The sequence below is a fragment of the Micropterus dolomieu genome, linkage group LG12 (assembly GCF_021292245.1).
Source record: "Micropterus dolomieu isolate WLL.071019.BEF.003 ecotype Adirondacks linkage group LG12, ASM2129224v1, whole genome shotgun sequence".
Lineage (NCBI taxonomy): Eukaryota > Metazoa > Chordata > Actinopteri > Centrarchiformes > Centrarchidae > Micropterus > Micropterus dolomieu.
The window spans coordinates 23742043-23767304 of record NC_060161.1 but is presented as its reverse complement, the minus strand read 5'-3'; the positions used below and the strand labels follow the sequence as shown (position 1 = coordinate 23767304).

At 41.3% G+C, this 25262-nt stretch overlaps 1 protein-coding gene across 3 annotated transcripts in view; it reads right to left on the bottom strand.

The window, feature by feature from the left end:
• The window catches only part of actn3b (actinin alpha 3b), a 36655-nt gene extending 15972 nt beyond the window's left edge, over nucleotides 1-20683 (bottom strand). Inside the window, exon 1 of one of the 3 annotated variants that reach the window (XM_046063824.1) lies at nucleotides 20290-20683. In XM_046063824.1, the coding sequence (XP_045919780.1) occupies nucleotides 20290-20424 (135 nt within the window). In that variant the 5' untranslated portion in view covers nucleotides 20425-20683. The other 2 variants (XM_046063827.1, XM_046063825.1) reach the window with 2 other exon arrangements.
• Nucleotides 20684-25262: the final 4579 nt, after the last annotated feature.

Sequence of the window (25262 nt, the reverse complement as noted above, 5' to 3'; positions counted from 1 at the left end):
TGTACAATTTTGTCTCTAGTGTCTTTGGACAGCTCTTTGGTCTCGGCCATGTTAGTAGTTGGATTCTTACTGATTGTATGGGGTGGACAGGTGTCTTTATGCAGCTAACGACCTCAAACAGGTGCATCTAATTTAGGATAATAAATGGAGTGGAGGTGGACATTTTGAAGGCAGACTAACAGGTCTTTGAGAGTCAGAATTCTAGCTGATAGACAGGTGTTCAAATACTTATTTGCAGCTGTATCATACAAATAAATAGTTAAAAAAAAATCATACATTGTGATTTCTGGATTTTTTTTTTTAGATTATGTCTCTCACAGTGGACATGCACCTACGATGACAATTTCAGACCCCTCCATGATTTCTAAGTGGGAGAACTTGCAAAATAGCAGGGTGTTCAAATACTTATTTTCCTCACTAATCATATATATATATATATATACACACATACATACATACATACACACACACACTTTGATGCTTCTCTTTGAGAGACGGGTCAAAACTGCTTGGCAAGGCCTGAAGTGTCCACTTCAATTTGTGACCTTGTTGTCACTGTGGCTGCTGACGGTGAGAGCGCACGGACACACTAAAACATTCACGTCAGTTTGACAGTCCTGCACAAGTTCCATCTGACTTCTGGTTTATTTTATTATTTATTTTGTTTGTGGTTTTATAGGAAAATGATTACCTGGGAATCATTTAGTTAATACAAAGACTGTTAACATTACTGTAATGATCTGTGAAGATTACAACAGGTACGCACTCTAACCATCATTTACTGTCGGGTATAGGGAGATGAGTAAAAATGAATGATTATTTAATTAAACTGTAACAGCAAAACAGACACATTTAAAATAAATAAGTACTGTGGTGGGAAAAGCGTGTTTGAATACACCCATGTCCAAGGTGCGTGTGTACAAGTCCTGACCCCTCTGGACATTTGTTAAAGCATCACACATATTTACCTTCCATTGACCCCATACCCAAAGAGGCTGGAGGCCACTAGTGAGATTAGTTACATGGCAGTGTTTTCTTTAAATCTCCATTACAATACTCCCTTTTAGCATTTTATGCTAACACAACATAATGAGAATATAAACACTTCATGTAACTTCAGCAGTACTTGAAGAGAAGGTGATTATGTAAAAATATAAGAATATAAGGAATAAAGATACAATGTAAGGAATATAAAAATGAGAGAATATAAGACACAATACAAACACTTGTAATTATGCAAAATATGAAATTTCATTACATTTGCAAAGACTAATGATTCAAAAATTACAATTTCAAAAATAACTAAGAAACTAGCAAAGAAGTAAGAATAATATTACATAAATAATATTTTGTGAAAAACAAGAACAAAGTGTTTTAGATATGCTATATCTGTATTAAATTTCAAACTGGACCCTGTTTTCATGGCAGTGCAAGCAGCGCGCGGACAGTTTGGTATTTTCTTTCTCCTTAATAAGGCGCAAACAGGTGGGAGGTTCATTCAAATGAGGCAGCGCAGAGAGTCTTCGATGTTGCGCTGAGAATAAAGTTCTATATTTAGTCCTAATTCTGTATTGTGTCGAGCATTTTGCAAAAGTAGGTGCTGCGTCCTTCAAAAGCCAGGTATCTAATTTTAGGAAGCAAACTGTTCATTAGGTGATGCCACTGTGCGTAATGGGCAGAATACAGACGCTGATGTAAATGGCTCTCAGCAGCTGAGTGCCTGCTTTTGGTCTGTCTGGAAAATTGCCTAATGGCACCGGTTGTGCATGTCGGGGACAATTCAATTGGCTCCATCAGGCCATTCAATCAATCACTGAATGGTTTTTTGAGAGGCTTTCATGGTGTTTAGCTTCAAATGTGAATATGGGACGTGTGTGTTCGAATTCACGAGTGTTGTGTGTTAGGGCTGCTACTGCAGAGCCAAAACTTTGCCAGGGTCTGGAGTTATGTGTGGGTGCAGAAGCAGAATAAGTACATGAGCTGAATAACTAACTACAGATGACAGCGTGGGCGGAGTGAGAAAAGAGAGAGTGAGCAGAATCCGAGAGGGAGATGTATAAATTAGCAAGGAAACATGGGTTTGTTCTCAGTAGGTGAGAGCATGCATTTTCCATTTCAGCAGAGGACATTAAACAGCCTGGAAATCCAAATGGATATGTCCTTGTACAGTATGTGGGTGTGCATTTATATCTATGTGCGCTTCCACTTGCATCGCCTGCACTCAAGCGTGACTGTAGATCTACATGAGTGGACAGTGAAGCAAAACACCAGAGACGGACAGAGAAGAGATGGAGGGAGGAAAGAGAGAAGCCACACTAGTGACTGAGTGAGAGTGAAAGAAAAAGTGCACAGTGTAGGGAGAATCTGTTTGTGTTTTGGACTGTTGGCTGGACAAAACAAGATAAAAGACACGTACATTTTTCAGTACTTTGACATTTTATATTTTGAATGTGTGAATTATTAAATCTCATTTGTTTATGACAGGTGAGGTAAAAGAGCTGGAATACAACCCCCTCCCCCAGCAAATCTGTTAAAAGTACCATTTATGCATGCATATATATATATATATATATATATATAAAAAAACAGAACAGAAGTGCTGTGACGAGCTACATCGGTTCTTTTCATTATGTAATCTTGAATTTTAGGTCTTTGTATTAACATTTGCAGAGCAGTTGCAGCACAGTAAGTACAAGGCTTTGGAGTACTTGGTGTTTGCTTGAGTATTTCCATTTCATTATCATTCTTCTCCATTATATTTTAGTGGGAAATATTGTACTTTTTAATCTACTACATATATTTGACACTTTTATACAGAATAAATATATGATCATGTTAAAGTCCATAAAACTAGTTAAAATTAAACAATTAACTCCATTTACACCAGCAACATATCCAGAAAACACCATACTAATTAAACACTTGTGAATGCAGGAGTTTTATATGAAATTAAGTATTTTTATATTGTAGTATTGTTACTTATACTTTAGTAGGATCCGAATACTTCTTTCACTACTGGCAGTGGCTAATGGAAACATGCTGACTTCCATTGTCTTTTTTGCACAACGTTTGGACAGAAAAATAAAACGTCATGAATCGATTCAAACTGAATTACAGAATATGAAGGCCAAGGAAAGACACAAGAGAGAGAGACAGCAGAGAAGTGAGAGGAGTGACAGGAATGCCCAGGCCCTGGTGTAATTTGATGTAAGGGTCTGGAGAGGAGAAGAGGCCGCCTGTCCAGCCAGCCGGGGTCCTAGCAGGTGTTAGTCTCCTTTGCCATGCATGACCAAATTTAGACAGACTCCTAATCCAGCACACACAGGCCACCGGGCCAAGCCGGAGAGGGGACGAGAAGGTGTGTGAAGGAGGAGGTAGAGAGCCGGAGGAACAGGGAGGGGGGCTGGTGGGGGCTAAATTAGTTAGAAGAAGAGGAGGAGTAAAGAATGAAAGGGGGGGGGGCAAGGAGGAGGGGGGGGCGGCGGAGGCTAAATTGGGTTGCTATGGAACACCACCGGACAGCTGAGAAGGCGAGATTCCTGAGGTGAACTGTAAGAGTCGAAGACGGAGAGAGAGAGAAGAGGAGGAGGAGGAGAAGAAGGGGAGGAAGGAATGGATTGAAGAATATGACGATACGTAAAATAATAACTTGAGAAATTGCGGGTAAGATGAGAGGGGTGAAACCTCGCCAACATCAAAGGAGAGCTTTTAGATATTAAACTGGCGGTAACTGAAATCAAAGATTCACTTAAACTAATAAAGCTGGAGATACAAACATAATCCAGAACTTATTAAACCCAAAATGCTTAACGGAGCACCGGAGGATTAAAGAAAAAAATAAATAAATTCTGACATACCTATCTATTCGCCTGCATGTAATGCTCTACTATCTCATCCCTTTGGTTTGTTTTAATGCCTGTGGTGGTCTACAGCAGCATGAGGTCACCCTCCATCCCGGTCTCACCCCCCTCCCTCTCTCTCTCCTCTGTCTGTCCACACCTGTCGGTCTGGCCGAGGCCTTTTTACAGGTCCTGCTTGTAAAATGAGGTCACGGTAGCCCAGCTGAATGCCCGTCATAACTGCACACCCCCCCTCCCCCCGACCCCCCAAGGGGAATCAGGGCTGCTGACCCTCAATACAGCTGACGTGCACATATACACACACACACACACACACACCCACCCACCCATTTGAACAGGCTCAGAGCTCTTAATAATGTCAGCTATTGTGGCTGTCCATCAAAGAGCTGACGCAACCACAGCGTTGTCTGGAGTTACAGCTGCTGGCCTCAGAGGGGAAGCCATGAGCAAGATGCATTTTCTGAACAGACCTGTTTAACAATCCTCTTCATGTTTTATCTCAGCAAATCCCTGGTGGAGTTTGGTTACAGTAAAAATGTGTATATTAAGGTTTTTTCCAGAGGGCAAATGCTGCCTTGTGATCAGATTTTAAAGGCACTTGCAGCTCTTTTTCACTGTTAGAAAGAAAATACATTGAGGATCCAGATGTGATATAACTCAGTGTGGTCTTCACAATATTGGGAACAAAATCAGGCTACTTTGAGCTGTATCCTTTAGCCATGCTGTGGTTTAAATAAGCGCATGGATTACGGTTCTTGTACTTCTGGGGAGAATCCTAAGAACTATGATAGCTACAGAAGATGAAAAAGAAGGCTGACTCGGAAAATTTGATGGAGCAAATAACAGAAAATAAGGGCTAACCTGTTTCAATTTTTAAAAAAGCCTTTTTGAAATTACTGTATTTGTAAATTCAAGTATAATTAATAATCAATTGTTGTTGCCTTTTTCCCTCTCATCTGATCTACACAAGGGGTGAGACAAATTCCCTAAACTAAAACATTGTTGCTTTGGAGTCACGATTGTGTATAAAGCTTGTGCTCCAGAGCTCCAGGTGCTACCAACTGTAATGTCATCATAAAATATACTACAATCAATACCAGAAACCTTTCTGGTTGATCTTTCTGAGTAAAAATTGGTCTGATTTGGCGTCATCTTATGTGCGACCAGCCTGGTTTAAATAAAAAATAAAAACAACTTTCATTCTGAAGTCAAGACTCATTGTTTGGGTGGCTGCTGTCTCACATGGGATTATATATGTGCACACAAAATGACCTCCTGCCGATGAACCTTCCCGTCTCTATGTTACAGATATGTACCTCTGTGGTGCCAGTCCAAGGCATAACACACACACACACACACACACACACACTTCAGCAGTGGCTGACCTGATCATTAGCACAGACTAAGTGTTGCTCTTGCTATGTCAGGGTGCTCTTTGCACTTACAGAGCTCACTTTTCTCGGTCTCAGACCATCCTTTGACAAAAAAATAAAACATCAGACTTCACACTTCTGCTAATGAGATGTATAATTGCATAACCCTGCAAGACAGTCTTAATTTACACCTGACCTCTTTGCAATTTTCCCTCACTGGCGTCCAGTCTTTTGCCATAGAGGAGTGTGAAGATTTAATTACAGGAGTTTTCAGTAGCCGATTTCCCTAATTAGCACCTTCAATCAGGGGATGGACGATCTAATTAGAGAAATATGCTGGTGTAGTGTTTGTCTGGAAGGAAAACTGGCTTACAGGGAACACCGCCTGCACACACCCATCTACAGTTCCCCGTTATCTCTGTACCGGTTTGTGTTTCAAGACTTGGTGCATTTTTTGTACCTGTTGACACAAAGCTACTGTTGTCTACTGATCTGAGGGGAAATATGAGGTCAATGATGCAGAAAACAATCAGCAGAGCTTTTAAAATTGACTCATTCTGAAGCACATGGGGCACAAATGCAGTTTCAAAAATCTATAGTCATTCGTTTTACTGTTTGAAGCCTATAACGTCCACGTTAAGTATCTTAGAGAATCATCTTGTGTGCGTATTATGGACTAAGACAGGACACTATTATTGCATTTTTGACCATTAAGCACATAACCAAATTCTTTCAAATCCAATTAGTTTAAATAAAAGTCCTGACATGGTACTTAAGATGCAGAGAGGTATCCTTTTTCATTGTCTTCTACTCGTTCCCTTTTTGTGCTTGAGCCCACAAAATCATTATTTTAAGCCGATTTAGTTTACCAACATAAATACATGTTATGTCTACATTGTTAGAGAGTGCCTGAGAAAGAATAAACAACAGCTTTTTGTCTGTTCCCTGCCCTTTCTTTATTTGCAATGTGTCACTATGGGTGAAATGCTACAGTACTGTATATTTAAAAGGGTTCAAGTTAAAATACAGCCGGTATATGTACAGTATATGTACCTTGTCTTAATATAACACAGGTATTTATGTCTCACTGCTAGTGTAAAAATAGTCTGCCTGCAATGTTGACTCCATCCACACCTGTCCACTACAGCTACCGCTGTCAAACACCTGTTCAGAAGTTGTGTCCTGGACTCTCACACACGCATCCCCACACATGCCACATAAACAAATCACAGCCCCACTCACATGCACTCAGTGTGCACAATAATAGCAGCACATAAAACGCTGTGCTCTTTTGTTTATAAAGGTCACTATGTTTGTGACGCACGAGCAAGCAAACAAAATCTTCTCAAAGGTAGATGATAATACATTTTGATTCAGTCACTCAGTAATCACATCACAGTGAATGTGAAGTATGTGAAGCTGGGAGCTGAAAAACTACCAAATACTGCAGTGAATATAAATAATGCATGTGAATCAATAAACCTACTTTCAACAAATACTGTACACATAAATCTCCCAAATATAAATAATCAAAGTTACAGCTTTAAGTTTAAGTTAAGCCACGTTGTACTAACAGCTCCTTTATTTTGGACCACTGCCGCTTCAGTCCACCTGTCTGACAGTAATACGTGTTTGCACAGAGAAGGAAATGTGCACCCTTCCCCCACAGTGAAAGAACTGCAGCTCCCACTGTCAACAAACCACAGGTCAGTAGTTATTAAAAAGAGAGACACAAAACACAAAGGGCTCAGCAGCCCTGCACTGTTATACCTGCTCATCTCGGTTATTGGATTTTTAAGCAATACGAATCAATTCTATTACAAAATAAGATATCCAAATCTTAAAGTATTTGAAAGAAGCTTACATGACTATTTTTCAGAATTATATACATTTCTAAATTTCTCATAGTGGTATGTACATAAGTTGTACATAAGTTAACAGGATATAGGTCATACTGTAAATAATGTAAGACTCAAGACCATCCAATACAGACACTTAAAAGTATTTTTTCTTTTCAAAATTAATTTATAATACTGTCATTTACATTGTTGGCTGACATGCAACGTCCTGTTGTTGTTGCTCATTCTGAAAGTCTCAGAAGGACGCCATGAACTGAACAAAGTTAACAGGCAGGTGTGAGAAATGTAAGTCTCTCTTCATCTGTCAGCAGATAACAGAGTGGAGGAAAAGAGCATAATTTTGCTCGTCTGTCAGGGCTGATGGAGTGAAACTGCTCCGACGCTGAGCTCTACTCTTCAACTGTGCTCCTCACATCAGTAAAAACTCAAAGAGATCTAACATCAATCCATCTGAGGCTTCCACAAAAAGGGTGGTGTCAACAATACTCAGACATGGATGCCAATAACAGTTCACAGAACTGCTGACATGATGACATTTTTCTGGATTTGCACTCATCAAAATTGCAAGAAAAAAAACCAACACTGTGACACCACTTACGTAAGTCCTCAACCATAACACTTCTGACAGATTCGAACAGCCGCCGTAAAGCCGCATCAGCTCTGAGTGGACAAACAACACTCTCGTCAACACTTGTCATCTCAGAGGAAACAGGAACAGTTGCAGTGTGTGATGGGGACTTTTTGGACGATTACAACCTCAATGTAGTGCTGAGTTTCATACTGTTGCACCTAAACTGGTCATTTTTTCTATGCACCTCAAAAATGTTATATCTATAATAAACGTAAACAAAACACAAACAGTTCAGGAGTTCTAACAAATTCTAATTACACAATATATATATATATATATATATATATAAATAAAAACAAAACTCAGGCTGGGCACATTTAAAATCTTTACTAGTGCGGACTCACCTACATTTCCGTACTGACACCTTCCCAGAAATAAAAAAACACTTTCTATTTTAATGAAGAAAAGTTCTTAAATGTTAAATTTTGCCAAAATACATAATTTAAAAATTATTATATCTGATCAAAGAATAAGAAAGATTACTTGACCAGACATTTGATGCCAGCTTTCAGTACTTGACAGTTTTTGATCCCTGGTGCTACGGACACATTTTGGTGGACAGTAAAAAAGCCCTGAGGTTTGATACCCTACACACAGAACTATTTTCTGTGGCAAGACAAACTCTGTGAAGTGGCAGCACCATAATGTGTAATACTCACATATCATGTTTGTTTTTCTAACTGACTTCATGTCTGACCTCACTTTCTTGCCTCAGGGTTCACTTGTAAACAACAATCGTCCCCTGAATTCCTCCACTGAGTTTTAACAGCGGATAAAGTGACAGGGCCATGGTGGAGGGAGAGGGGAGAGGAGTTACAACACAAAACAGGTGTTGCCGACATTTAGGAAACCCACCTCCCTCCCAGCTCCTTCTCTTCTTCCCCTTGTCGGCTTTAAATACCCCCCGCCCCCCTCCTCAAACAGCCCTGGAGCCCTGAACTCGGGTGCCACAGGGACAATTCCCCCGTAATGTCTCAACAGCTATTACACATACGGCAAGGATCTGATGGTAGTAACGTCCGATTCAATCAATTATGAGTATACGAGGGTCAGTGGTTTCCCACCTGGGGGTGAAATATACTTGTGCGAGATGATTACCAAGTAGGGATTGGTCACTATTTTCGAAAAAAGTTGTTAAATATATATATTTTAAAATTGACTTATGTGACAGGTGTTGCTAAAACGTGTTCAGTCTGCTACAGAACTGTGAGATGGGCTTGATGCTCAGGTTGCAGCCTAACAGTTAGTTAAGGTTGTGTATTGTGTTTGCTGCTGGAAATAAAAGTTACTGTTTACAGTATGAACGTCTCGCTGCCATCCTTCACCAGCAGAACGGTCCAGACTGCTAGTTACCAGAGCATGCACTTCAATATGTTATTGTTACTCTCTCCATGAATAAAACAAAGTGTGGAGATAGGTCTGGCAATACAAGACTAACGTTACCAGCTGCGAGCCAGTTTAAATTAGTCTAAGGAACCAGTGCGCTCCCAACTATGGGTTCAGAGTGTTTTTCCTTTTGTTTATCCAGAACAGAGGCCAAACATAACAGACATTTTTTGATTGATGATTTGAAGAATGGAAGAACTAGTTCCCAGTAGTTTTGCTTGAACTTCCCATCCCTTTTACCAAGATAGGAAAAACCTTTCTGTGCTATACAAAATTATGCTTTTTCTGACTCTTCTCTAATCTTTGTCATTTTATTGTAAATACTGGATAGTTAAAACAATTCAAATTAAACAATCTAAAAAGGGAAAATAAGTTATAAGTTAATGTAAGTTTTTCTTGAGCACTGACAGTGAACATTGCTTCAAAAGTCACCAATTTAAACCGGCGGGATTCTCATTTGTAGATTTGACAGATTTATCTCATAAGTTTTGCAAATGGATGTTTAGTGTTTTAGAGTGACGATTCGCTTGTGTGTTTGTAAACAAAAAAAATAATTAGCAGATGGAACTGTAAGTAGGAGGAAACCCAGAAAAGTTAAAATAAAGAGGAAACCAGGCAACTTCTCCTTAGGGCCACATGAGAAAGAACACGCTTTGCAGGTCTGTTTTTTGTTGAAGCCTACAATAAATAATAAAAAAAAAAAAAGCAGTACAGCTGTTAACCAACCTCAAAATCATCCGTCCTTAGCCCAACCGAAACAACCCAAAGAGATTTTTACCTTTTTATTTAAATATACTATACATCTCAAGTACCGCACTAATCTGCCTCCAGGCCTGCTGTTGGTTGGTAAAATCCTGTAACTTCGGCCGGGTATGAGGCAATAGCCACCACTAATTTGTCCTCCACTACTGTCATCCGATTAGACAATGGGAAAAGTTGGCAATGACGTTGTGCGCTTTGCTGCTCGGAGTTGAAGTTTTTTCAACTCGAGGCGTTCAGAGTGCTCCGAGCGTCTAAAACGTGAGGGGGCATTAGGAGCGTGCAAAATGCTTCTCACTACAAAAACTTTGCACCGACAATGTTCTTTCATTTCAGATAACAGGCCAATAGATAGAAGCTTACTCATATCAAATCTTAGTGAACATTATGTGAACATCAGTTGAAAGTTACTTTTTCAGCAGGATAAACTGTAAGTGACTCAATCCCCAACATCAATTCATCAGCCTCCCTTTCCAACTCATCTCCATGAAGGATTAACAGGATAATATCCCAGAGACCCTGCTGACAAAAGGGCCACCGCTGGCCTCCAGTGCAATGACTGAGTGCAAATCCATGGATTTATGTCTGAGTTTAGAGGATAAAAGGCCTAGGACACCTCTTCTAGTCGAAGTGTGTGTATGTGTGCACCAACCATGTACCAGATGCCAGTGAGATACACAGTAGGCACAGTGGATTTTAGGTGAGAACAGGTGGAGCAGGTGATGAATGACAACAGCCCTCCACCCACAATCACAATGAGAGCACCGCTAATGTTTTAAAGATTTAAGAAGGAGTTTTGTACAAAGAGACACGCCAGACAAATCAGATCACCTGCAGCCTTTTAACGTTAACACCTCTATGACGACATTTCTGATTCCCAGCACACAAGCAAGCAGAGCACACGTTACACAAACAGTGTCACTGAGGAATAAGGTTATGACAAAAACAAAACGACTTGTGTCGCATGGAAACACAGTGACTGTGCCTGACAATCCTGCGCCACATCATCTACAACCCAGGTACTCTATTTATTTTCTGTCCGCCGCTGAACACCACAAGGCAACGGATGGCTAACCTGGTTCAGTCAATCACTTGTTTTGACACGACCATCTGTCTGCGTCGTCATATTAATTGCCTCGGCACAGTGCAGGGAAACATTGTGTCCTGCTCTGCTCCATTATGCTGCCTTACATTGTGTTCCACCGCCACATGCACTTCCAGGTTGCTGTGCCACCAGAATGATGATGCCAGTCAGAAATGCCAGCAAACTTAACAATGTGCCCCTACAGTAGTGTCTCTGTGTGCGCGCGCGTGTGTGTGTGTGTGTGTGCGCACATGTGCAGGTGTTCCCTTTTCATAAGCAGCAGATATGCTGACAGGAAGAGCAGGAACACTGTGGTACATCTTTCACATTGTTGGATTTATTGAAGGTAAGAAGAAGAATGAACAGGAAGGACAGAGCAGTGAAGACTTTGGCAATTATTTAAAGAAAATAACTACCTATTTTCTGGTATCACCTTGAATGAAATGGCATTTAGTTCTCTCTTTATTGGATGTAATTTCACCAAGAATGTTATTTGGGGGCGGATGATTTAAAATTGGGTTTTACAGATTACAGAGATTGGAGTTGCGCATAGAGGAACAACTCTTCAAATATTTATGATTCAAGTTTATATGCATGCTTCGTGGTACACTGTGAAGTAAGGCTAACAAGACCAAGAGACATTAGGCCTATTCAACACGTGGATCAGATTCGATTTACAAAGAATCAAATTAAAAACCTGAAGAAGAATAAAATCATGTGAATAACAGACATTTTTGCCACAATAAATCCTTCAAACCAGCATATTGATGATGAAAGCCCTCCTTTGCATGGTGCTGTTGTCATCTGCAAATCTAGCTTCTCTCACATGAACGCCATAAAAACAAATTCTCGTCGAACCAGCCGTCGCTGCAAGTCAAGGTGTAGTCTCTCTCATTATTAGCCTACGGGCGTGCCGGCTAGGCATCTCTGTGCTTTCTGATTCATGAGAGTTTGGGTAAAAAATGTTTACAGGAAATGCTGCGATGTCTGAATTTACAAAAGTATATGCCAAATCGCTGATATGATGTTTTGTAGAATACTTTTGGAGCTAAATCACAGCTTGGCCTCATTACTTAAAGACGGCGTATTTATTTTCTTTTTTAGTTTGTGAATAGGCTCCTTTTGTTATGTAGTAAAATTAAAATTTTAAAAACGTGGTGGCGTATTGTAGCAAATGTACAACATAATGAGAATAATAGCTAAGGGAATATCCGGCCCCCAGGCCCTAGCTACCTGAAAATGTGGCCCCCTAAGCAATATAGTTGATTAGCCCAGGTCTACAGCCATGTTAGCGGCTCTGTGAGGCTGCACTTTGTGCTAACATTCTCACAATGTCATTGCTAACATGCTGATGTTTAGCAGGTATAATATCTACCCTGTTCATCATCTTAGCTTAGCATGCTAACATGCTAACATTTGCTAATAAGCACTAAGTACAGCTGAGGATGATGGGAATGCCATTTGTTTTACAGATATTTTGTTATAAACCAAAGAAGTGAACAAACTGAAATTTTGACCTGATGGCGCGAAATGAAAAGCGATTTTAAACTTGATTTTATGACAATCCATCCAATATTTGTTTCACTCAAACTGCAAATGTCAAACTTATGGTGGCGCTAGAGGATAAATCAGGGGATCACCAGGGTCATCAGGATTCATCCTCTGGTTTCCATTAAGGACTGTACAAGATTTAATGGCAATGCCTCCAAAAGTTGCACAGATACTTCTGGACCAAAGTGGTGGACCAACATTGCCATCCCTAGACCCATGTTGCTAGCTTAGTTAACATATTCCATCTTCAAGAAAGAAAAAGCAATTGTCTTTTTGATGGAAAAAAACAAGAAGATATATTTTTGGTATGCACACACACGCGCGCGCACACACACACACACACAATCACCCTTATCTTCCATAGTTCCCTCTAATACTGCCATCACCCACTTTCTTGTTACACAAGTCCACAGATGAAATGACTGACTGTGTGATCGATGGTGGAGAATAAAGGTGAGTGTACAGGCTCATGGTTGGCAGCAGCAGCCTGCAGAGTCTGCTGTCATTTAATGAGTTCTGGACTGCGGAGACTGACACGACAGACATAAATTGGTGTAAGTGGTTGTGGAGGATTTATGACAGTGCGGCTAGCTGAGGAGGAGGAGGAGGGTTGTGTCTAATTTCAGAAGGCAAGTTCTTTCTCTGAAATAAGAGGCAAAACTGTCCAGGCAAATCTAGAGTCAGGTAATTCCATGTAAACAGCCACATTGACCTGGGTGTGAAACTGATTTAAGGCTCTCTATAGTAACGTCTAACCCAGTTACATTTCTGCTTTGTTCAGACGATCTTGCAGCTTTTATTTAATTTAGTTATTTGTACACTTTGAAACTGAAGTGACTCCAGATTGGCCACCTGTGACTGCTGCTATATACCTTGTCATTCAGGAAGTCATTGTTTAGCGTCCATTGAGAGCTGCTTGCGACGTTGTTAACACCTGTAGCATACCTAACAAACATCTTTCACTCTAAATGAAACAGCCCGGAGTGTTAACAGCGTTTTCTGTCACTTATTGACTAAACAAAGTGGAGGACAGTTTTATGTTTAAATGCTGCTATTAACTATGAAGTAAAATACATATAGTTACATCTCAAGGTTGGATAAAGTTAAATATTATGGCATTCTGCTAACATTTTGCTACTGCAGCTTTTTAAGCCATTATAAAAGTACATAATGATATCTTCATGACCTCATGCCTATTATAAGAGACCCATCATCTCAGCAGACTTCCAACTGATGACTGTAACTTCTGCTACCTCCTACCTATAAATATCCATTGCATGCAGCCAACATTCAGCGTAATGAGCTTGATTTTTTTTCATAAAGACAGGTTCAGTGTTCAGTTTGTGCCACAGGAAACTGAATGGTTGACAATGTAAATGCAGCGTTTGGGTCTGACACCGTTAGCACCTGAGGTGACATTTTGTAGGTGTTTGGTCGTGTATCCTCTCCTTGTCTTTTGTTACCGAGGTCACAGACTCGGCAGCTTGTGGCACTCTGCTTCCTCATAAACGCAAGTCTCCATTTTTAACACCAGCACTGAGCCAGATGAAGAACCATAGCTAAAACTGGGATGGTTGCTTTTGCTGACACCACAGACTGCTTTATTTTTTTTTTGTTTAGTTTTTCTACACCAACATAAATCTGCAGACCTTCCTGTACTGGAAGTAACCTCACAGTCAGCCATGCAATTTTCTAATGCAACCTTTTATTCTATTTACAGCCCCACAGGATTGCTCTGATCAGATCAAGATGGCTGCTCTCACAGCCCATCAATCATCATTTCTACTTTCACCCGGTGGCTTCTCAATCTCTGAATCGTATTGTGTGTTCGCTTTCGCCATTACAACTCTCTGTCTTCAAACTCTCTCCCAATCCTCGCTTACGAAACTCACCAGAAACACACTTTTGTGCAAATAAAATGCAGCACATGAAGAATATAACTAAACACACACACACACACACACACACACACCTCAGCCCTTCCTATGGCCTCCCAGGGCTCCGGCGCGAGCACTAAAGCAGTTTATAGAAGCCTCCCTACATGGACACAGCTTCTGGAATAGTAACTGCTACTTGATCTGACTCAAAAAAAAAAAGCTCTCCCACTTCTCCACTTACGTTTAACCCTCGTACACCTACTCTCTACATGTATCGCACAACACAGATACAGTGCCATGTGCTAATCAATGCTAATATATTGACGCAATTCACCTGGAATATAATTTAAAAGTTTGGCAAAGTTTGAAGGACTGTTTCATTAATCTCCTACTTACTGGACAGTGAACTAACACCTCCTGTTGTGGGATTGTAGGAATAGTAATAGAGAATTTTCTAACATGATTAAACATAATTTAATAATTTCAAATACATAGATAAGAAGTCTAAGATGAGTTGAATATATTCTTGTGAGGCCTGCGAGCGATGTGCATTGGAGGGTACTCCAGACACCTTAATTACTTTGTAACAGACTGACAGTATCCTTCCAGTCCAGTGCTCCCTCCAAAGTCCTGTCTTCTTTTGTTTGTTTCTTTGTTTCTTTATTTACAAATGTTAAATATTGGTATTAGAAAAATCACACTCTTGCTCGGTGGTCTAATTTTAGCTGCTCAAAGTCTCTGTGTGCTCTCCTGGTCTCTGGACCCCTCATCATATTTTAACTAAACTGTTTCTGCATTTGGATCACATGACCCTGACAGAGTGAATCATGGGAGGGAATCTAAAATGCCCTCCTCTCCAAGTTGCATCTTGGGACTCAGTACTGTAGGATGGGCAGAGAGGACAATTCAGTGAAGCAGGTCTAATCCTTTCTACAATTACTTTGCTAATGGTGCAAATTGAGACTGAGAGGAGGTAAAGATGTCTCTGAGCTATTCCTTGTGCTCGCTGAAAAATGTGCGTCTCCCTTCCTTCCTTTCATCAATTTACATTAAAATAATGTGATTTCATCCACTAAAAATAGACCTGGCTGAATAAATCACATCTCAGATAAGAGAGCGTAACCTATATGATACATTATTACGCAACAGTGAGAAGGGAACACATGGAAAATTCATTCTGACTGGTAACGTGAGTACAGTATTTTCAGTTTAACTGTGAGCTTGACGCCGGGACATCAGGAAAATGGTAAAGGATAAAGACCTCCATGTTTTCATGTAGTGCCATCAACATTAACAGAAAAATGGAAATCTTAATTGGGCCTCAAGGCAAAAATGTCTCACACTTGCTATGATTTTATATTTCTGTTTGGACATCTTTTTAGAAAAAAACATTCATAAAAAAAATGTCCACAGGCTATGCTTACAGATAGCCATCACCCAGTGACGAAAGCTAGCTTTAATGCAAATCACTGTCCGTGTATTTCCCGAGGAGAGGCGGTGTTTTAGTATTGTCTCACAAAACATCAGGTAGTAGGTAAGACCAATAACCGCCTTCTGGCTGCCGCACCACTGGCTGACTTGTTAAAGTGTAAAATGAGATTACACAAGAATAGATTTGATTACGCAGCACACCAAGACCTCTCCTCGCCCACACTGAGGGACATTACATTAGGTCGAGTGGATAAATATCACATTACTGAATATGACTTTATAACACTTGAATCTGACGCTGATCAGTCTTTTGCCCACTTCATTCGTTTTACACCCTGTGGAACAGACCAGGGGAAAAAAACAACTATTGGAAATATAATAAGATTTAGAGATAAGATCTGCGCATCTAATTTACAAAAAAGTATGGAGAAATAACCCAATCTGCTTTTAAAGCAGTCTTTCACAGAATTGGGATGCACGAGGATTACTGTATATAAATGTCCATCATTAGGCCTTTGATCACTTCATCAGCCAGACTGATGACACAACAATGTATGACACTGAGCAAAAGCATGGTGTGACTATTTTTACACTTCCTATTTGAACTTGAACATGAGAGAAGTGTGATGTCTTCTGTACGTTTGTGGATGTATGGATGTATATACTGAGCACTCATCATGTGGCGAATAGGTCAGCTGAGCCAATTACGCTGTTGATAACCCTATGTAATGGGTATTTATAGGTTACTGCTATAGCATGAGCTTCGCTAGGCAGCCAGTCGTTCACTTAGTCAGTTAGCAGCTGAACTCTTAAACTATGTGAAATGGAAGATGACTTTAGTCACAGTGGTGAACTTGTTTGGCGTATTGATGGTTCCTATTTACTTTCAATATTTCAATACGTTTTACAAACAGAAAAAGTAGCCACACTAAAACATATGGATGGAAGTTATAGCATGTGGCAAGTGTATATTGTGCACCAGCATGCATCTATCAACTATAACAAAGTACTCTTTTTCACATTAACAGCCACGTGTTCTACATTACAGATGGTCTTGTGTGTGCAGTGAGAGTTTAAACCGCTATTGATCCCCCTTAAAAAGATGACTACATTTGGAAGATGTACTCGAGTAAGACCTCTCTAAGCTGTCAGCACAGCGTCTGGGTGAGGCAGACATCAATAAGCTTTGAGAGTTCATGGAAACATCTACTTCTGGCCTGTTCGCCTCATCTCGTGAATCAGCCTGACAACCAAACCCTTCTTATTTCTAGGATTACAGCCGCTTTGAAGAAAGAATATTGCCAAGACGCGTTGCAGCCAAATCTCATCACTCCTGTCCTTTCTGATCTCATCCCATCGGACACACTTAGATGCAATATCTAACACCTACACTAAAATAAAGAGTCCTTGTCCAAACCAAGCCATGAATCATTTATCTACAAGAGCTGCTTCATGATAAATATAAACCAATGTCAAGATGTACAATTCAGACACACACGCACGGACTGGACATGCGCACACACTATTTCTAAACGTCCAGTATCAGATTCGGCATCACTGTGTGTTGACAAACACTTTACTACTGAGTGGTGAGCAGCTTTTTCCACTGAAATTTTAAGGATAGAATGCAGAACAGCTGGTGTGAGGATTTCCTTTCATATTCATTGCACTTCAAAATGATGCACTGGCTATATTTATGGGCTGATATCAGCTTCTTAAGCTAGATTTGACATGCCAAGAAGAGCAATGGAGTACGATGACCTACTCCCCCTGGGGAAGCTGAGAGGTGAAGACTGAAGAGAGGGGCTCGCTTGGCTTTTTCAAGGCCTATTATATCATCTTACATTCAAAAGATTGACAGGAGCATGAGACAACAAAAAGAGTAACTCTTCCAAAAGACAACAAACAGGAAAACAAGACAAGATGTGCCATGGGAAAAGAAAGAAGGTGCAAAGGGATAATTCAAGAATGGTGGCAAGAGGAAGCTCTCGATCTGACTGGAGAGGAGTCAGAGCGATGGAAAGAAAGCAAGCAGGGAGGAAGGGACGTCGGAGCAGAGCAAGTTGAAATGTATTTTTAGGAAGATGTTTATTTGTAGATCTGTGAAACCAACCCGGGGTGTATATCTACCAGCCTTGCCATCTCTCTCTGATACCATCTGTTGAGGTCTCTCAGCCTGTCACAGTGCTCTGGCTCTATAGGTGGGAGATTCTGCAGATTCACTGCAAAGAACCGTCTGAACACGCATGTTAAAAATGCTGCTGTGCTGCACTATGCTATAATGCACCACAATAGTGCAAATTAGGTGTTATTAGATTAGACTGTATTAGATCAGATAAGAGTAGATTAACCCTATGGAGAAATTGTCTTGTGGTGAAAGGAGCACAAAAATACATCAACGATAAATTGGTATAGATGCATTAATACATCAGCATAGAAGTACATTAGTCTGGGTATTTTTACTGTTGACATTTGACTTATTGAGACATTATGATAATATTGATAAAGCCGCAACACGAACAAAAAAAACAGCTTCATTGTTAACTACGACTATGCAAAATACATATTGGTGTCTGTATCATCGGATTAGTGCCCAACATTGGTGCAGCCATTCTAGAGCAGAGAAAAGGAGAGAAAATTTAAAAAGCAACATTTAAATTGTACTAAGTAGAAATAGATGAAAAAGTGCGAATGCTATTTTGCTTGGCTTTTTTCCCAAGTTTGTGCCTCTCCTGTCATGTTGGTTAATAACTGCTTTTGCATTTTGAGACTTGTCCTATGTTTGAAGTGCACGTCTTTTGACAGGATACTTACAGTAGTTCTGAAGACATTTCCACATTGCCAGATAGGCTCTTCTATTCGACTGGAACAAAACATATTACATCTACTTCACAATAAGAAAGACTTTTAACCCGTTTTCTGCGTTATAACCATCAAAACATGGTAACTTAACAGGAAGTGACTGATTGTTTCTACAGGTAAATTAATCAATTTACCTATGAATTCATGTGTGTAATATATATATATATATATATTATTTAATCTTTCAAATTTACACTATTTAAAGATTCATATTTTTATGGCATCTGTTTTGGGTTAACATCAAAGTTTAAGTTTAACTTTTTTTTTTTTTACTTTTTTACTCTTTGTGCCACAGACTGACTGACTGTTTTTGTTCAAGCTGTGATTTTGATGTAGCCTACTTGGCGAGCTAATCATCAGTGTAAAGGTCTAAAATGTAAAGCATTCTTGCTCTATATCTAGGCCTAAAATAGGCTACTATCTGTACTATGCGTTGTATCACAAAGTCTGACACTTAATGGTACTTCTAAACCGTACAAAATTATATCTACCTGGCAGCTATTTTCAGCTTGGGCTCCAAGATTTCTGAGGTGGAGGATGGCAACTGTGGTCATCCAACATGGCGGCCATATCAACCAGTAGGTTGCCTTAAGCTAACCAACCAAGGATGATAAACATCTTCCCACTTAACTGAAATACTGCGGTAGCAGGACAACTTATGTATCAGGGGGAAATTTAGACTAATTATAAAACTGTATTAACCTTTGGGGGTGTTGTTGTTTCTGTCACCTGTGTCAGTTGATTTTTAGCTCCGACAGCTCATTAAACGCACCTGTCAAGCTCGTCCTCCACGTGGCAAGGCCAGCTGGTCGCCTTGGAAACAGCCGGTGTTCTGTCGATTTATGCTACCTATGGAGATGTGCTACTTGGCAGTTATTTGCATGCCTATTGGTTAGGGTTAGGGTTAGGCGTTAGCAGTTTGCATTAAGGTTGCATTTTTCGATAAGGAAACATAAATCGTCAGAACACGGGCCTCCTCCCCCGGCTAGCTTTAGTATGTTTGGGGGTTTGCTTGTTCTTTTGTATATTGTTCTATGCAAAAAATGTATATTTTAAATTACACATATACCTAGGCTACATATCTCGGCCTAAAATAGATGTTAAACTGACTTCAATCAATCAATTCAAAATGACTGTAAGTAGGCGAGGTTTCTCTCTCCCTTAACTTCACACCGGCCTGTGCATTTAGTGTTGTTTTTCAACACTGTTAAAACCCAGATAAATGCATGTGTGTTTTATAAGATATGATTTAAATGTAGGCAGACTGGGGGAGGGTGGTATTATATTTAGACAGTCTTCGCAAAGCAATCGGGGGTAACTGAAAGACAACACTGAGAAACTTCCATGCCTAAAATATCTGCCCACACAGCTTCCAGCAGGACTGTAAGTGCCAGCTGCGAGAACAGAGGCTCACATGCCCTGTTTCATGCTGGGCCGTTTTAAACTTTACACAAAATTATGGGGAGACCTGTGACTACGAAACCGTACGTTTTGTTATGTTAAAATGCATAAAAGGGACTTGTTGATAGTGTGAGGGCATGGGTCAATCTGTGCGTAATTACGCACGGTGGCACCAGCGTAACTCGCAAGCTCAGAGCCTCCAGATCCAAACCTACCTTCCTCTGCTGCTTCTCCCAGGCAGGGTCCAGCAGCAGGTCCCTGTCCCAGTCATCCTCTTGGGTCATGTACGCTTCTTCTTGATGGATCACGTAGGAGTTGCTGTATGTCATTTGGGTTTCGACAGCTGTCATCGTGCCGCCTTTTGTCAGGACTTCTCACGTCCCCCTCAGTTTATAGTAAAAAAAAAAAAAAAATTAATCAGCAATCGAAACGACGACGACGCCGTGAGGGCAAGGGCCTCCTTGAGACGAGGGGTCTCGCTTTCGGGGGGAGAGACAGTTAGGGGCTGCAGAGAACAGACTCCACTGGTGCGAGGTGCCTGTGCGGAGGTGGTGCTCCCACTACCAGAAGACCCTGCTGGCCGGTGCTCCTTTCCTGGTCAAAAGTGACACACGTGACCGCACCCCAATAAGTATGGGGACCGACAGCTTGGGTATCGAGTTCTGACCCTAAAAAGGTGTTAAAGGCGGGGTAATCTCCCGCGGGCAGGGTTAAGGGCTTGTGAGTGGTGTGGAGGGATGTCAATTACGCCCCCTTGCACCAGAGAAGTTTTTATGGCCTGTGCAATGCACCTGTTGCTGTTAGTGACCCTCAATGGCAAACCCAGGTCTCTGTAGTTTCAGCCTACCTCTCCTGGGAAACAGGATCAAAGAACTGAATCTCAAATAAAAACCAAAATAAATAGTTAACATTAAGTCCTTTAAGAACTTTTGAAAAGGTCCCCCCTCTGGAGCTCTCTAGGCTCCAGACAAAGTATCACTGGGCCTGTTCTGCAGAGACTGACAGCACCTCACACCATCTTATTGCACACTGCTGAGAACGAGCACACACAGTTTATTCTGCTCATTTTCATAAAATATGTTACATGGTATAAAAGAGTAACAATAAATATTCAAGGAATTATGTGTCTTTGATTCTATTTGAGACAAACAACAATCAGGCACTTTTACAAGAAAAAAATAAATTTATTCATGATTTGCATGCAGACTGAAAAATGCCTCAGAACGTATTCAGAAATACAGATTAAAAAGGCATCTATATGCATACACAACCTTACAGTATAATTAATGTTTATATCAGTATTTGTCATCATTCACAGTAAACAGGTTGATTCAACGATTTCATATGACATTCACCACCCCCCCCCATCCCATTTGAATTTGTGCTGGAACAAATTTCCTTGAAATGAGCAGATCCAGATTGCTATCCTCTCGAGGTGACACATTATTCCGTCATCCCTGATGTATCTTTGGAAACTAGAATGATTTATATTCTAATTAATCAGACATTTACATGTAACTACACTGGGCTTGGTCCATTAACCTACTTGAAGAAGCTTAGCTACTGTGCGACTATTTGGGGTTACCATTGGGTACATTACCGTGCTACTACTGAGCTGAGGGAATCGAAAGGGTTGATGACTGTAAACATCATGAAACTATGTGAGTTTCAATATGAACTTGGACCACGGAAAAAGACTGACAGGAAATGGACGAAATAAAATGAACACCTTACAATGTAATGCACGCCAAGACACCCTGCAGCATTAAGAATGAATCATTATTATACCACCAATTCTCAACAGATACTAAACATTGTTTCTTAATAAATGTAGGGATATTGTATTGAACTACATTAGATTCTGCTGGTGTTCATGTTGTGTCCATTACCTGTAGATGAGGTAAGGGCTGAGGTATGACCCTAGCATCTTTATCTGAAGAACAAATGAGCAGCAGTTGAGTCTGATATGTAATCCACATCTGTGCTAGAGGAGCACAGAGAATAGTCAAGGTTACTGAATGTGAACAAACTCAAAAAGGCAATATGGTCAATGGGCTCAAACAAACCGGAATGTGTTCCAGATGCACACGCGCACACACACTTGCACATGCTCAGCTGAAAACCTGCTGCAGGAGAACAGATGTAACCTGTAGGATCCCATCAAAACAACACAACACAGTGCACACAGAGCATCTGGATTATAGTTCTTCAGCCGTCCAAACCACAGAAGGCGGGTGGGGGGTTGGGGGGGTGGGGGGTGGAAGTTGGGAGGAGGCTGCAGTGAGCTTTGGCTGTCACAGCGTGACTGTAAATTCAGAGCAGGGTGGGGTTAAAGATGCATGGCTGCATTCACCCAAGCACGGGAAGCCCAGACTCGCAAGCACCCAAAGAAGCCTTTAGTGAGGAGCTGGGAAAGTGGAGGATAAAAAATTGGAGCACCACACGCCCTGATCATGGAGGCCGGGGGAAGAGCGCCAGCCCTTGATCTACTCATTCGAAAGCTGCATTTTTTTCAGGGTAATTCTAATGAAATTGACTTGTTGTTGCATTGTTTTTCCTGACTACGTGTACAGTTATTTGAAGGGATTACATTTTCATTTATCTCGGGAGCACACAGTGTCTGGAAATGCAACATCAGTTTTCGTGGAATTCTGCACTAGTAAACTCAGAAATTGACTCCTGAGAGTCAAAGCTGCATTATCAGGATACACTACGGATAATTAAATCTCCAGTGTAAAGATGGCCCCTTTTAGAATAAGATTATGGCCAGTATATACAGTATCTCACAAAAGTGAGTACACCCCTCACATTTTTATAAATATTTGATTATATCTTTTCATGTGACACTGGCTGTGTGTTATTTAAGTGTTAAGAACGGAGTGTACTCACTTTCGTGAGATACTGTATTATACTATGACAGGCAACAACAGGGTCCTCCAAGATCAGGAAGGTGAGGTTAGGGAGCAGCTTCGGACAGAGGATCCTTCCACTACCAACTCACCTTATAATCAACTATTCATTCCACTCCTTCGCCTTCCCTTTCCTTTGTTTGCTAGGCAGACAGAAGGCAACGCCCTCTTTGTCTCGACTCCATCTTGCAGCTGTCAGAGCAAATGCCAGACAACTCATTTGACATACTAAACGTCCACAAGTGTGGGATCGTGTGTGAGGGTTAAGCTCTCTATCTCGGCACATGGACACTCTTTACAGGTAAAAACACATACAAGTCAAGAGCGCATATCTAGCCAGTCCAGCTGATCACAGTATTACAGAAATAGAGCTGCCATGCCAGAAAAGTCCTATAGGAACCCTGAGATTGATGAGAATCTACAGGTCAGACTGGCCTCATACCTAGGCCTATCTTATAGGACGTTTCTGATTGGCACACAGGCTGTGAGGGACCTAAAGGTAAGAATTGTTTGAGGTTCCATAGTTTGAGGTGATTTGTCACTTAAGATGTAATGGAGCTAAGTTAGTTTGGGAAACAGGAGTTAAGATCCCTTCCACAGCCATGTGGAGCAAACCCAGCATTCAACAGTTTTAGCAAAGCGGCTTGTCCAACATTAAAGTCTCTCTGTGTCATGTTCCGGTGGCAGGCCACCACACATACACTGTCCATTGGCACGCCCAGGCCTCTATGGTAAGGAGGATGGGGAGGTAAGGTCAGGTGGGTGGTTCTGGGAAGTTGAGTCCGAGCCAGAGCCACGAACCCAGATCCAAGGTGGCGACGGCGGTGGCGGCGGAATAAAAAAGCGCTGTGTATGTGTGAACGGCGGAGGAGAGGCGCATAGGGACAGTAGGGTGGGGTTGAGGACGAGGAAAGAGGGAGGGGGGAGGAAGAGAGGGTGGGGGGCAGTGGTGGGGGTAAGGGCGGCGAATACGGCGGTGGAGAGGAGTTGACTAGCGGGAAGGGAAAGGGTGTGTCCGCATGTACCAAGCCTCACCAATCAATAAAACACCACCCAAAAAGATCTTTAGACATCCATACTCTCTCTCTGTTATTCACTCACTCATCCTCTCTCTCACTCACACACACACACACACACACAAACACACACACACACTAGAGGGACACAGAGGGCACAGTCAGTCGCCTTATATGCTGATGCGAGACAGGACTCTTGAGTCTTGTGGAAGGGGTCTTAGCCCCACACCACCGGCCACCCCCACCGATTGCACTGGGGTTGGGATTACGGGGTTGGAGAGGGGGACAGGTGGTGATGGGGGGGGGGGGGGGGGGGAAGGTGTTTGGTCAAGGCACAGTCAAAGGAGGGGCGGCAGGTGGGGAGAGGAGAGGTCAGTGCTTTTGTTTCGGTTTTTTATTTTTTTATTTTTTTTTTTATTTACCTTGGTGGTGAAGAGAGAGAGAACAAGTCCCAACTGCGGTGGCGTCGCGCTTAAAAGTTGTCCCCATGGCTCACGCCGCCACGCTCACGCACGGCTGCACGCTGGCCGTTCCAGGTGGCACGGTGACCTAATTCAGTTGAGATAGTTAGTTCAGAGCTGGACTGTCGCGGGGCTTTTTTTTTTGCGGCAGAGTTACAGATTATCACACATGCAGGTCTGAGAGTAGAGTGGACACAGAGACACACGGAGGGGGAGAATTTGGTGCAGCAGGAAGAGACCAGACCAGACGCACACCCATCAACCCCAGGAACAGGACTGCTCCACAGATCAAAATGCACCCAGGCCATTCTATCTGTGTGCCTCTCCCCAGCTCTCAACATGATTTCAGAGTGGGTATAATATCCTCTCTGCAGGAAAATCACTTTACAAAGACCATACCAAGCCTTTCTTGCCAAAATGAAATACTGAAGTGCATTTGGTCAAGTGCAAACCACTTCACAGAAATTTTGGTTTGCACCCAGTTTGAGGCTGGAGAGAGAAAGGAGCACCAACCCGCACTTACCCTGACCAAAGAGAGCAAAGCTGGGCCAGCATCTACACCTGTCTCCCACTGGGTCCCCAGTCAAATGGGTCTGGTGGTCATTTTACACAAGAGAAACAGATAGTGGAGAAGAACAACATAAACAAGAAGGGGAAATGTCCAAACCCTTTGCTTTCTTTTACCACAGTAGTAAGCCAAACATTCTTTATTATAATAATGATTATAGTATACATATTTTTCAATTAAAAAGCATGCTGATTTTGTTTTTTGATTTTTTTTGTCTTTTCCTAAAAAAAAAAA